Source organism: Mugil cephalus, chromosome 5, assembly GCF_022458985.1.
Source record: "Mugil cephalus isolate CIBA_MC_2020 chromosome 5, CIBA_Mcephalus_1.1, whole genome shotgun sequence".
In the NCBI taxonomy this organism is placed as follows: Eukaryota; Metazoa; Chordata; class Actinopteri; order Mugiliformes; family Mugilidae; genus Mugil; species Mugil cephalus.
Window position 1 is genome coordinate 5,733,216 of NC_061774.1, and position 14,799 is coordinate 5,748,014.

The 14,799-nt window shown below is 37.9% G+C and overlaps 2 protein-coding genes and 1 long non-coding RNA gene across 3 annotated transcripts; 2 read left to right on the plus strand and 1 right to left on the minus strand.

Annotated features, from left to right (window-relative positions):
- Nucleotides 1-3,145: 3,145 nt before the first annotated feature.
- LOC125008544 (signal-regulatory protein beta-2-like) lies at nucleotides 3,146-6,857 on the minus strand. Its single transcript, XM_047585830.1, has 7 exons — nucleotides 6,778-6,857; nucleotides 5,061-5,116; nucleotides 4,611-4,925; nucleotides 4,164-4,502; nucleotides 3,936-4,064; nucleotides 3,705-3,766; nucleotides 3,146-3,612 (listed from the first exon to the last, which is right to left on the minus strand). The coding sequence occupies exons 1-7, from the start codon at nucleotides 6,855-6,857 to the stop codon at nucleotides 3,508-3,510; spliced, it is 1,086 nt and encodes a 361-aa protein (XP_047441786.1). The 3' UTR covers nucleotides 3,146-3,507.
- Nucleotides 6,858-8,676: 1,819 nt separating this feature from the next.
- LOC125008398 (signal-regulatory protein beta-2-like) lies at nucleotides 8,677-9,760 on the plus strand (the record flags this gene model as incomplete). The annotated part of the gene is made up of 3 exons (XM_047585614.1): nucleotides 8,677-8,719; nucleotides 8,855-9,178; nucleotides 9,288-9,760. Coding segments are annotated over exons 1-3 (840 nt in total), but the record flags the coding sequence as incomplete, so codon positions are not given.
- Nucleotides 9,761-10,288, plus strand: LOC125008401. The gene is made up of 3 exons (XR_007112885.1): nucleotides 9,761-9,837; nucleotides 10,007-10,068; nucleotides 10,161-10,288. It is a non-coding gene; the product is annotated as an uncharacterized LOC125008401 (long non-coding RNA).
- The last annotated feature ends 4,511 nt before the right edge of the window (nucleotides 10,289-14,799 follow it).

The following is a 14,799-nucleotide window of genomic DNA, read 5'->3' on the forward strand; positions in this document are numbered from 1 at the left end:
CAGGTCTTCTCTTATTGACAATATGTTGGCTACTCTGGATCCACAGAGTCTGTGTTATTACAGTTCACACACACTTTGTCCTGCACAACAGAGAGGCAGTAACAGGAGTCACATTATTTTGATAGTGTGACTAATCTTTGGAATGAGCCACTTAAGTATATGTCACTACATCAAATGCTTTCTTTAATAACGATAAGTGAGTCTTGATTGTAGTGTTTGCAGTCATTACTGGACCAACTACAGGAAGTCGTTTGTCATAGCATTTACATCAGGTATGTATAAAAATGACCGTAACAAGAACCACGACATGGCATCCATCAGGGATGAAGCCATTATCATGGTTTGTACAGATTTCTATATGACATTAAACTGTTAAACTGGAAATATTTGAAGGTTCTGTGGTACACATGAAAAATCAAAGTGATCCTCATATATTTCTGTGTGTATAACAAAAACCTCGCTACAACAGTGTGAAGTTAATTCAAAGAGTGGACTGCATTCATACTACTATTACATAAAATGTATACTGTAACTATATTTTATAAACAACTATAAATGCATGGGCAGCACCACAGGCTGTTCAGTCATAGAATCACAAAGTTTTGTCTATATTTTGAATATATTCAGAAATTGTCATTTTTGATGCTCCAGTTTCTAGTCATCTACCATTGTTTGTATGGCTGCATATTTTGGTTGTGCATCTGTTTGATCAAATAAAATAATTGTGAGCAAGGAAAGCATGTGACCTTTCATTGCCTTCATGCTGACCCTGAGCCAGTGGCTAAGAGACATTTTGTCTTTCTGCTGTGGTCTCAGTCAAGACAAAATGCCACCCGATTTGACTGTTGTCATGCCATTGGAAGGGCATAATCCTGATACAGTTATCCCTTATATTCTTGATCATCAAAGATCATCCTTTAAGACAGGGGGAGGAGTTAAAGAGTTTTTTAATGGTCATATTATGTAAATGGTAAATATGACCTGTGAAACAGTAATTGGTTTATGGGGCAAATTAGCTCTGAAATGGTCCTAATTTATAAGTATGACTATGTATAAGACAAAAATGAATATCTTGAATAAATTTGATCACTAAATATCCCCTAAAGTATGTTTTATATGAGCCAGATGAAAATTAAACTTTGTCGTAGGACAACAGTGAGGACATCGTTTGAAAGGTCTTGACCTGGGGAGTAACATATGTCAGTATGAGAGTTGTGGGCAGGTCCTGCTCCTCAGGTGTGCCCTTTGAACCTTGTACCTGAGACACGTTTGAAGGCTTACTGTTTAACAACAAAACATGCTACAGACACAGGGTCAACGGTTTTGGAAAATTATTGACCTTTACTATGATACCTGAGGGCAAACTAATAGGTGGTGCTATTGACTAGTGTTGAAAAACCAGATTTGACCCTCTTACCAATGACAAAGATGAAATCTGATCAAACAGTTGTGCTCCCCAGGCCCTAAAGCCCATGCAAAGTTTGATCACAGTCACAATTTTACATAATAGAGAGAATACATCAGAACTACAAAATATATGGCGTGGCAAGCTGTTGTGTATTGTGACTCGGAAAAAAATGTAGTTCCTGAATTCTTCTTCAGGGTTAGGATGTTGATATTAGGGTTCAGAAAGCATATATCCACTCATTTTCAAACAGAAAGGTATATTCCCAACCTATATGTTGATATCTTGAGTAGAGATACGCTATTAATAGTATTATTAGTGCTATTTTTGGCATGTTTTTACTGTTTTTATGTGGCAGCTTTATCCCGCCAAAAAAGGGTGTGTTCAATGACATACCGTGTTCAGCAACGTTTCAAAACGGATCTTACTTCTCAGAATCGAAGGAGAAAAGATTCAAAGTGAGAGGCATAACATGAGGCTATTTTATTGTTGAATTATCAGTGATATTTTGATGTGTTTAAGTTGAGAAATGTTGACGATCTCATTAGAATAAATCCTTAAAATAGTGATATAGAGGGTCCTCGATTCTCTAATCAGATTGAAGCTCGACGCGTCATATTTCGCCGCGAACAAGTTATTATTGTCGTGAATGGAGGACTGCAGCCTCTGCTCTAAGCGTCTCTTACCGCCGCGAGCAGGTCTACATTGGAGTCAATTGAGAACCCAGAGCGTCTCATACAGAGGTGGAAGGGTACCTTTTACGTCAGTATCAGACGTCTAGTGGCGTGACAAATCGTCGGTATATGAAGCCTTGGGAATGAGAACAGGCAAGCATGAGTGTGAATGGTTGTCTGTCTCTCTGTGTTAGCCCTGAGATAGACTGGAGACTTGCTTAACTCTTTCTGTCTCACAATGAAATAGATAAGTTTCAAATCCATGCTTTTAGCAGTATGAAGCAGTGGGGGCCTGGGAGGCCTTTGTGCATGCACTCAAAGATAAATTAAAACCAACAGTCTGAGTCTGGGGTTAAGGTATAGAATTAAAGTTCACCTCAGATTCCTAAGACCAGGATCTTGAATCTGTTTTCAATTCAATTCAATCTTATTTCTATAGCATCAATAACAACACAAATTGTCTCAAGGCGCTTTACTAAAACTGGCCTGAAACCTCCAGAGCATGCCTGAAGGCGATGGCAGCAAGACAAAACTCCCTTTAACAAGAAGAAACCTTGAGCAGAACCCAGAGGGAAGCATCTGCCTGAGTCCAGCCGGGTAGAAACAGAGAAGAGAGAGAAAAGAAGAGCAGTAGAAACAAGAATAACAAACCTCTGTCATAGGTACATACAACATCAGACTAAAGGAAACACGCAGAATCAATGTCCCTTTCTAAATATTCATAACTGACGACAGTCCTCATTAAATTCTACACGCAGTGAACCACAGACCTCTTAGTGGAATCTAGCTAGATAAAAAGTGCTTCTAGGTTTGAAGTGGAAACTGAGAGTAAAGCCTTTTCTCAGCTACTCTAGCGTGACTGTGAAGGCTGAGGCACAAAACAAATGTATCAATCAAACATTTTGTTGAAACCTTTTTAATGAATGTATTATTTACCGAAGACAGTCACTTTGAAACATAATGTTCACACATTTAAAGACCTGTCTTCATATTACAGTTGCATGCATTTTACTGAAAGTCTCCATCACCTCTACAGTTTGCCGCAAACTATGACTAGAGGAAACTTACAGTCTTTTCAGTGAGGCACAAAGCAAAAATATACGTTAATAATTAGACAAACTTGTAAAGTAACTGGTTGGTTTAACTAAGGCTGAAGAAGCCTCATCTAGCTAGGGCTCTGAAATCAGTTTTGCTGTTTAGGGTGTGTATTTGGTTAGAAATAGGTTTATAATTGTTTAAAAGAGAAAGAGAATCTCCAATTAAGTTGCATTTTTCAGAAAACAAAATGAAACAGAAGCCTGAGGAATCTTAGATTAATGTTTCTAGCATAAGATTTAAGCATTAGGTAAGAACCAATGTACGGTAAAATATGTGCACATAGAGAGAATTTGGGTGAGGACCAGCACAGTTTTTGACTCACATTTACATTCAGTATTTCACATGAGAATACACACATTCTTCTGGATTCAACTCTTTCTTCTTTCTTCCTCTGGCAGAGAAATGCAGCGCAGCATAGTTGAGATCACCTTCAGCCTACGCAGCAAATAAATAAAGACATTCTGTTACACTGAGCCGTTGGGAATCATGCTAGTGAAATAACAAATGATGTGAGTTGCTGTAATTACTTTGTCTTTAACTGGTTGGCTCATATCGTCTTGTCTAGCTGGTGAAGAGCTGCTTTTTGTCGCTACGTATGAATAAAAACAAGCACATTAATTTGACTTTTAAATTAGGATCAACAACTCGGTGATGGACTGCAAGAGGAATAGCGAATCAAAACTAAAGAGATCTTAGTTGTAGTATTCAGTATTCTCTGAACAAACAGGCGGTGAACAAAGTAAGTAAACTACACTTACCTTCATGTTGTCCACATAGTCCTTTCTGAGTTCGACAACAGATGAAAATTAGGTTCATAATCATAGAAATGGCCAAGCAGATGATTGCTACCACCAACACAATAACTAACACAGAACTTGCTGTTTGATCTAAAAACAGAAGAAAAAAAAAAACATAAAATATATTTTATGATTACATGAAACTTAGAATGTTTTACATTACCCCCAGTACTAAACCTAAAATCCTACCAGCTTCCAGTTTAGTTCCATTTCCAAATAATATCTCTCCACATGTGGCCACAGCACAGTAGTAAGTCCCAGCATCAGAGGAGCTGACGTCCTTAGAGAAGCTGTAGACACATCTCTTCTGAGTCTCAGATCTCTTCTCACATTTATTACTCATATCTCCATCCGTGTAGATGATGTTTGGATGAGATGTCTCTGATCCAGCTCTGAACCAGAACACACTGAGATCTCCTGGACATGTCTTGTTCTCAGAGTCGGAGAGGACTGAACACTGGAGAGTCACTGAGTCTCCTGGACGGACTGGATATGATACTGTCTGAACAACAGTCCTCTCAGTGTTTCCTGTTGTAAAATAAAACAGTATTAAAACTGAGCACTTCCAACCATATCTTGGGCATTTTCACATCATGATAAGAAGGACTGGAAAACTTAAAGTAAATCAAACCTTACCTTCTACTAACAAATATGTCCCACTCCATTTAGTCTTTACCCACTCTGTGACTCCACAGTGGTACATTCCTTCATCCTCTTCAACTGTGCTCAAAATGGTGAGGTTACTAAAACTGTCATCAGCACGTAAGTCAAATCTTGATTTTGAAACGTTTGGTGCGTACTCTGTTCCAGATTTAAACAATGTTACAATTATATTGAGAGAATCTCCAACACTCTGCTTGTACCAGTAGATTCCTCTTTCTGCGTTTGGTATAACACATGTAAATGTGGCTGGTTCACCAAGATGAACTGTTTTCACTGGAAGCAGCGTATCTGAATTAAAGGAAAACATAAAAAATAATTAAAGGATATTGTGTATGATGTGCAAAAATTCTGCTGAAAAATCATCTCTTTAGTGTATAAATTCTCCACTGAGAAAACCTTTAGACAGAACAAAAGAGCACTTACATACTGGATGAAGACAAAGCAGTGTAATCCATAACACGATTATGTTGACATTGTGCCTAGTTCAGAGACCTTTTCATATTTAAGAGCGTGAAGGAGATGAGAAGGAGGTGACGTCACATCATTAAATGCATATGATTGGTTTACTGAGAATAGTTTCAAAAGTACACTTCCTGTTACATTGGTCTCATACAGGGCTTTGTAAATCTGATCGCCTCTCTTTCATGTGTTGTAGCAATTCTCAAGACTGATTGCTTTACTTTAACCGATTGAACAATATTAAATGAAATAAGGAAATACATTTTTGCAATATCAATAATAAAAATAATTCACCAATCTCATTTGAATGTTTTTGGAAAACAAGAAAAACGCACAGTGATGCATTGGATAGCATTGATGTCTCATAGTGTTGTGTATTGATGTGTTGATGAAAAGAAGTGATCACCGCTGACAAGTCTTCTCTTGCATTTAATAAAAGCTTTATTACGAGAAAGAACAGTGTCAAAAACTCTTTCCAAATCTGAGGGAGCTTCAGGTGCCAATCGTAGAATCCCCTCTCCTTCAGCTCCAACACTCTCCTCATATCTGGTTTCTGCTCTCAAAACTCTCTTATCTCTGAAAACTCCACATTAATGAACAATAAGACCCTAACCCCTTAGGACTGATATTGTACAGAGTAGTTTACCTTTTAACCTTTAAATAATGAACACATTCCAAAAACACAGGAAAAAGGAAGGGGGGCAGGAAGAGACCCTCTGCCCGGAAGTGTTTTTTCTCACTATTTTAAGCATTTCATTTAATGACATCGTCAACATTTCTCAACACAAACACATCCGAGTATCTCTGCTAATTCAACAATAAAGTAGCATCATGTTGTGGCCATCACTTTTAAGTTTTCCTCCTTCGATTCTGAGAAATAAACTTTTATTCGGATGGTTTCGATAGCGAAGAAAAGATTTGTCACGCCCCTAGACCTGTGTTACTGACGCAAAAGGTAACCTTCCACGTCTGGATGAAACGCTTAGAGGTTCTGACCACTCTGGGGTTCCTGGCAACAGCAGGAACTGGCCGACCGTTCAGGACTGTGTCAGTCAAGCCTGAGCCGAGCCATGCCAGCTGTGTGGGACGGGATCATCAGAATGTCATCCAGGTACATCAAATTCCCATACAATGCTGTTGAACAGGTCAACATTAAAGCGCAGTTTGCACCAAGAGCTGGTTTCCCTGATGTAATCGGAGCTATTGACTGCACACACATTGCTATAAAAGCGCCATAACAAGATGAATTTGTTTTTGTCAAAAGGAAACATTTTCATCCCATAAATGTTTCAATAATACGTGATGTGCAAATGCAGCTCACTAGCATTGCAGCAAGGTGACCTGGTTCAACGCATAAGTCGCCCATTCTGACCAACAGCATGGTTGGGAACAGGCTGGAGGCTGATACAGTTGGCGTGATGGGTGGCTTCTTGGTGAGTAAATAATTTATCCATTAATAAAGTTGTTTTGTCCTAAGTGTTCGTTTCCCATTGAAGCACCTATAATTAGAAAAAAAGTTAGTGTGATTCATTCAAATGGTGTATGAACAAAGGCAACTAAATCTATTCCGCACGTTTGCTGCCTTCATTTGACCCCAGGGGACAGCGGCTACCCCCCGAGAATGTAGCTGTTGACCCCTCTCATCAACCCCGGCACCGGCCAAGAGAGGAGGTACAATGACCTCCAGTCCCGAACTTGGGCAGTGGTGGAGAGGGCAATCGGCCCGCTGAAGGGACACTGGCACTGCTTGGACAGGTCCATATCCTCCTGACCCCCTGCCTGTTGTGATTACGTTTCAGCGGTGTTCCGAAATCCTCCGCTTCACTTCCACCTATATGTCAGACCATTTCTTTTTTATTTCCGTGTGCGCGCTGCTGCTCTGCATTAACAGCATCACACACGCTACTCCTTTCACTTTTTTTTATTTTTGTGTTTATGCCTGACGACAGGCTACCAAATAGAGTATCACTGCATGTCTCCACTTTATTTAAAAACACTTCAACCTCAGACTCGGTGAAGTTCCTTTTTTTCGCTTTACTCATGCTGAAAATACGATCGTGCAGAGTGGGAAATTCGTGATACAGGCCATATTTAAATAAATTTGGATATTTTAATTGGGGCGTGGACAGGGAGGAGTTTGGCACTACATGTGCGCTCAATTCCACGTTGATTGGGATGTACAAACGAAAAGTGCTTGGATCCAGGCGCACACACACTATGACACATCTAATTTTTTTTTTGGTCGGACGCCAGTTTCTGGATTTTAGTGCATGCCATGTTTCAGTGACAAATCCACGCAAGTCTTTGTACATGAGGCCCCTGGTCTCTTCCTTGCAGTAAGTTAGCAAGAAGTAGCAGGGACGAGCTAGTGAATGAGTTATTAGAGAGGAGGACTCATGACTCAGGAGTCAGTAAAATGACTCTCAAGATTCGAACCACTCGTTCAGGAGTTACACATCACTAGAACACAGACCACACTGCACTTCAAAGAGTTTATAAATAAGTCCACAAGTGCTTCAGAATCTGAAAAGTGGTAGTCTGTCTCATATTGTAATTAGCATTCATACAGCGTATGAGTCATTTATTTACATGATGTCTTTACACATGGCAATTAATATTTGAAAGACCATAATTAAAACAGATACGTAAAGGTAACCCATAGGACGAAAAAAAAAACAAGAAGTTACAATCTTTAATAGCTTTAATGTGCTAATTTAAACAAAACAAAAAACATTAAAATAAAATGTTAATTTTTTTACTTTTATTATTTCGTATATAAAAGCATATTAACATGCACTTACAAACTCATAATCCTTGTAAAAGAATTATCATAAAGCACATGTAGTCTACACATTTTTGTTTTAACAGCTCTCTCTTGATGAAGTTTAAAAAGAAAACGCAATTCACACACACACAGTACATTCAGCGAGTAACTTGAGAATAAACATATTCTTGTTTGTACAATTCTTTCTTATATTGCGTCTTGTCTTGTCTTGTTGATGTATCACTGTTCACACTACTGACCTGATTCAGGTTATGAATTGCAGTTTAAATATTTTAGTCTAAAGTCTTCTTGCCTTCTCTAGCACCACCATGGGGTAGAGCAGTGATGATCACTGATGTTGTTGAATATGTTTATTGTGAGGCTAAATCAACACTCTTGGCCTTCAGGCTCCTCTGACTGTTACAGTGTCACAACAATTATCAGTGAAGATCCAGCCTGTGGATATTTCCTCTGAGATTCAGACTGTGATGCATTTTAAACCCTTCTTATAGGATATACCACAGGCAGCAGAAGTGACCATACCAACTGCTACTTGATGATCAAGGATGAAGAAATACAGTCACCTAGGATAAACAGGTCAAGTAAAGCAATCAGTCTTGAGAACTGCTGCGACACATGAAAGAGAGGCGATCAGATTCACAAAGCCCTGTATGAGACCAATGCAACAGGAAGTGTACTTTTGAAACTATTCTCAGTAAACCAATCAGATGCATTTTATGATGAGACGTCACCACCTTCTCATCTCCTTCACACTCTTAAATACAAAAAAGTCTCTGAACAAGACACAATGTGAAGATGGTCGTGTTATGGATTACACTGCTTTGTCTTCATCCAGTATGTAAGTGCTCTTTTGTTCTGTCTAAAGGTTTTCTCAGTGGAGAATTTATACACTAAAGAGATGATTTTTCAGCAGAATTTTTGCACATCATACACAATATCCTTTAATTATTTTTTATGTTTTCCTTTAATTCAGATACGCTGCTTCCAGTGAAAACAGTTCATCTTGGTGAACCAGCCACATTTACATGTGTTATACCAAGCATAGATATCAGCGACAGAAAAATCCACTGGTACAAGCAGAGTGTTGGAGATTCTCTCAATATAATTGTAACATTGGTTAAATCCGTAACAGAGTACGCACCAAACGTTTCAAACTCAAGATTTGACTTACGTACTGATAACAGCTTTAGTAACCTGACCATTTTGAGCACAGTTGAAGAGGATGAAGGAATGTACCACTGTGGAGTCACAGAGTGGATAAAGACTAAATGGAGTGGGACATATTTGTTAGTAGAAGGTAAGGTTTGATTTACTTTAAGTTTTCTAGTCCTTCTTATCATGATGTGAAAATGCCCAAGACATGGTTGGAAGTGCTCAGTTTTTAATATTGTTTTATTTTAAATCAGGAAACACTGAGAGGACTATTGTTCAGACAGTATCATATCCAGTCCGTCCAGGAGACTCAGTGACTCTCCAGTGTTCAGTCCTCTCTGACTCTGAGAACAAGACGTGTCCAGGAGATCTCAGTGTGTTCTGGTTCAGAGCTGGATCACAGACATCTCATCCAAACATCATCTACACTGACGGAGATATGAGTAATAAATGTGAGAAGAGATCTGAGACTCAGAAGAGATGTGTCTACAGCTTCTCTAAGGACATCAGCTCCTCTGATGCTGGGACTTACTACTGTGCTGTGGCCACATGTGGAGAGATATTATTTGGAAATGGAACTAAACTGGAGACTGGTAGGATTTTAGGTTTAGTACAAAATTCTAAGTTTCATGTAATCATAAAATATATTTTATGTTTTTTTTCTTCTGTTTTTAGATCAAACAGCAAGTTCTGTGTTAGTTATTGTGTTGGTGGTGGCAATCATCTGCTTGGCCATTTCTATGATTATGAATCTAATTTTCATCTGTTATCGAACTCAGAAAGGACTATGTGGACAACATGAAGGTAAGTGTAGTTTACTTACTTTGTTCACCGCCTGTTTGTTCAGAGAATACTGAATACTACAACTAAGATCTCTTTAGTTTTGATTCGCTATTCCTCTTGCAGTCCATCACCGAGTTGTTGATCCTAATTTAAAAGTCAAATTAATGTGCTTGTTTTTATTCATACGTAGCGACAAAAAGCAGCTCTTCACCAGCAAGACAAGATGATATGAGCCAACCAGTTAAAGACAAAGTAATTACAGCAACTCACATTATTTGTTATTTCACTAGCATGATTCCCAACGGCTCAGTGTAACAGAATGTCTTATTTTATTTGCCGCATAGGCTGAAGGTGATCTCAACTATGCTGCGCTGCATTTCTCTGCCAGAGGAAGAAAGAAGAAAGAGTTGAATCCAGGAGAATGTGTGTATTCTCATGTGAAATACTGAATGTAAATGTGAGTCAAAAACTGTTTCTGGTCCTCACCCAAATTCTCTCCATGTGCCGTATTTTACCGTATGTTGGTTCTTACCTAATGCTAGAACCTTATGCTAGAAACATTAATTTAAGATTCCTCAGGCTTCTGTTTCATTTTGTTTTCTGAAAAATGCAACTTAATTGGAGATTCTCTTTCTCTTTTAAACAATTATAAACCTATTTCTAACCAAATACACACCCTAAACAGCAAAACTGATTTCAGAGCCCTAGCTAGATGAGGCTTCTTCAGCCTTAGTTGAACCAACCAGTTACTTTACAAATTTGTCTAATTATTAACATATATTTTTGTGTCTGCTTTATGCCTCACTGAAAAGACTGTAAGTTTCTTTAGTCATAGTTTTTGGCAAACTAAAGAGGTGATGAAGACTTTCAGTAAAATGCATGCAACTGTAATATCAAGACAGGTTTTTAAATGTGTGAACATTATGTTTCAAAGTGACTGTCTTCAATAAATAATACATTCATTAAAAAGGTTTCAACAAAATGTTTGATTGATACATTTGCTTTGTGCCTCAGCCTTCACAGTCACGCTAGAGTAGCTGAGAAAAGGCTTTACTCTCAGTTTCCACTTCAAACCTAGAAGCACTTTTTATCTAGTTAGATTCCACTAAGAGGTCTGTGGTTCACTGCGTGTAGAATTTAATGAGGACTGTCGTCAGTTATGAATATTTAGAAAGGGACATTGATTCTGCGTGTTTCCTTTAGTCCGATGTTGTATGTATCTATGACAGAGGTTTGTTATTCTTGTTTCTCCTGCTCTTCTTTTCTCTCTCATCTCTGTTTCTACCCGGCTGGACTCAGGCAGATGATTCCCTCTGGGTTCTGCTCAAGGTTTCTTCTTGTTAAAGGGAGTTTTGTCTTACGGCAGTAACACAATAGTGACATCTGGTCTCTTCCTTGCAGTTAGTTAGTAAGAAGTAGCAGGGACGAGTTAGTGAACGAGTTATTAGAGAGGAGGACTCATGACTCAGGAGTCAGTAAAATGACTCTCAAGATTTGAACCATTCGTTCAGGACTTACACATCACTAGAACACAGACCACACTGCACTTCAAAGAGTTTATTAATAAGTTCACAAGTGCTTCAGAATCTGAAAAGTGGTAGTCTGTCTCATATTGTAATTAGCATTCATACAGCGTATGAGTCATTTATTTACATGATGTCTTTACACATGGCAATTAATATTTGAAAGACCATAATTAAAACAGATACGTAAAGGTTGGAAACAAATAGGACAAGACAACTAAAAAAATTACAATCTTTAATAGCTTTAATGTGCTAATTTAAACAAAACAAAAAACGATAATATTTTTTTATATTTTACATTTATAATTTCATATATTAAAGCATATTAACATGCACATACAAACTCATAATCCTTGTAAAAGAATTATCATAAAGCACATGTAGTCTACACATTTTTGTTTTAACAGCTCTCTTTTGATGAAGTTTAAAAGGAAAACGCACTTCACACATATACAGTACATTCAGCCAGTAACTTGAGAATAAACACATTCTTGTTTGTACAACTCTTTCTTCTTTCTTTCTCTTCTTGGTTTCCCTCCAGTGAAATGCTGCGTAGCAGCATAGTTCAGATCATCTTCAGCCTGTACAGAAAGTAAAGCGCTCATATACTGTATAGGAACTTACTTATTGCTTCTGCTGGGGATCATGTTAAAACACCGACAAATCACATGATTTGGTGTCACTACTTAAATTATCATTAACCGGTTGTCTCAAGTTATCTTGTGAAGAGTGACTTTCTGGGCCTAATGATGAATAAGACACACATGAAACATATAACCACATAGAAATGTGTCTGCTGATAGATAATTTAAGTTTATCATTCAGTAAACAGAACTTACTTTCGTATACTTTCGTATAAATTAAGGAATAGTTCATCACAAGTCAGATAAGTAACATTTAGTCCACAATTTGAGCATGAATCATTACAGATCTAGTTAACATGTTTTATGTTATATCACTTACATCCTAGATGAAGGAGAAGCAAAGTAACCCAGAGCAGAACCATCTTGTCACTGTCAGTAACACTTTCTTTGAAGGTTGTATTTATAATGCACTATGAATGCACTCATAATGTTTTATAAGGTGCCTATAAAGCATTATAATGGTCATTATTACCATCTATACATATTCACAAGTCGTCATAACCAACTTCATGATGCATTATGACAACTGGTTATGAATGATTGTAATTTTAATCTGAATAGTGCATTATAAATATGTCAATATCTGCCTAGTCACTGTTATAAACAGCTATGTCCTATCATAAGTGCTATTTGTCAGCGCTAAGTAAAGTGACAAGAATATGACACTATTATTAACAGATATAAGTTACTATGCGTAATTAAAAGGTGCAATAAACTAAGTCCTGAGTCTGGCATCTTTACCCCATATGCACAATGTTAATATCATAGGTGTTATTTGTCAGCTTTAGGTAAATTAGTGCAAATGAGGTGTTGTGGATATAAGACTATTATAAACAAATATGAGGCACAATGAAATGAGAGCCTGGACAGTAAAGACAAAAAGCATTTAGTTTACTTTATTTTCATTTAAACCAACACACATAATCAGAATGATTATCAATGCTCTGAGTACATTACACAACACATGAAACACATGAAACAGGCCACAAAAGTGGCACGGCGTGGTCCTAGAGATGTGGCTCTTGAAAGTGCCTTTGGGTTGGTGAGATGATTCAGGGTCAGAGGTCAGGAGATGGTTTGACAGCAACTACAAGAAGAACAGAGGCAAATCTTTAGTTCTCTAGCTGGGTTTGTTTTTATGCAGAAAGGTTTGATTGAAAACACATAAGCAGATCACGTTTTTTTGTTTAAAGCAGCCTAATGAGACATTATGTTACCGCATATCATGCAGGCACTGCAGATTATCCGTAGGTGATCTCATGAAGTTGGTTATGACGACTTGTGAATATGTATAGATGTAATAATGACCATTACAATGCTTTATACCTTATAAAATATTATGAGTGCATTCATATGACATTATAAATACAACCATCATAGAAAGTGTTACCGCACTGTCTTAGAAAACTCGCTGACCTTTATTTAAGCGTCAGACCAGGAGGTGTGGCGATTCACAACACCAAATGCATCTGCATCAAATGCATCTCACTGAAAATACATTCACAGTGCATTTCCTGCTACACACGTCTTGTGCTGCTTTGAAGTGTGTGATCTCTAATTCTGTTTAATTTAATAAAGGGGTCAGTAATATGTTGTTTTATAAGTTCATGATTTTATATTTGGAGGTCTACCAGAATATTTTTTACAGGGGTTGATATTCATGAAAGATGGTATTTTTCTTATACTCTACATTACTGCAGCAGAAATTTAGCTTCTGTCTCTTTAAGGAACCCCTCCTGAAAATAGCTGCTCTGATTGGTCAGCTGGCACTCTCTGTTGTTTTTGCTCAGCCATTTGATGGTGGGTTATGATCACTAGCCACTGGGACACTGTGAGAAAGAGTAACTTAGACTGACATAGACTTCAGGCTTTGTGACTTTGCAGACATTTTACATGCATGAAAAGCTATGACACATATTTGATGGAATCACCCCAAGTGTTACCATCACCTTAGAGTTTAGGCCACAACAAAGAAGGGAGGGCCACACAGAAAGATCAATTTTAAACAATAATTTTACTAAGAAAGATAACAAATAATTACAAAACCAATAAAGACGTATGAGGTTGGATGTTGGATGTACTGAAAGCAGTATGTGTGTGGTCCAAAGAAAGTAACCAAAAACCAAACAAAACACAAACGGATGGGATCTTGTGGGTCCAGGTGGGACAGAGCAAATAAACTGAGGAAGTCTGGATTTTATAGACTCCTACACAGTTGCAGCCTGTCTGCAATCACAGGTAGAGGCGGATCCTCCCAACAGCAAAGGAAGAGCTTCACTGCAACCAGTCACAGGATAGATTGGCTTGGCAGAAAATGTGTATCAGACATTCATGGTTCCCATATGATGAATCCTGATTACTATGACTGTGTGAGGCCTGAACAAGACTTAAATCCCTGCTTGTATATTGTGTCTTGTCTTGTTGATGTATCACTGTTCACACTACAGACCTGATTCAGGTTATGTTCCAGAGCAGTTCAAAGTAGAACAGTACAGCAAATTTGTTACAACTCCCAAACTCTGCGATAAGCATCACCTGAACTTTGACCCTCATCTATTGTTTTTGTCTGAGACAGGTAGATTGCAGTTTAAATATTTTAGTCTGAAGTCTTCTTGTCCTTTTCTCTAGCACCACCATGGGGTAGAGTAGTGATTATCAATGTTGTTGTTGAATATGTTTATTGTGAGGCTAAATCAACACTCTTGGCCTTCAGGCTCCTCTGACTGTTACAGTGTCACAACCATTATCAGTAAAGATCCAGCCTGTGGATATTTCCTCTGAGATTCAGACTGTGATACATTTTAAATCCTTCTTGT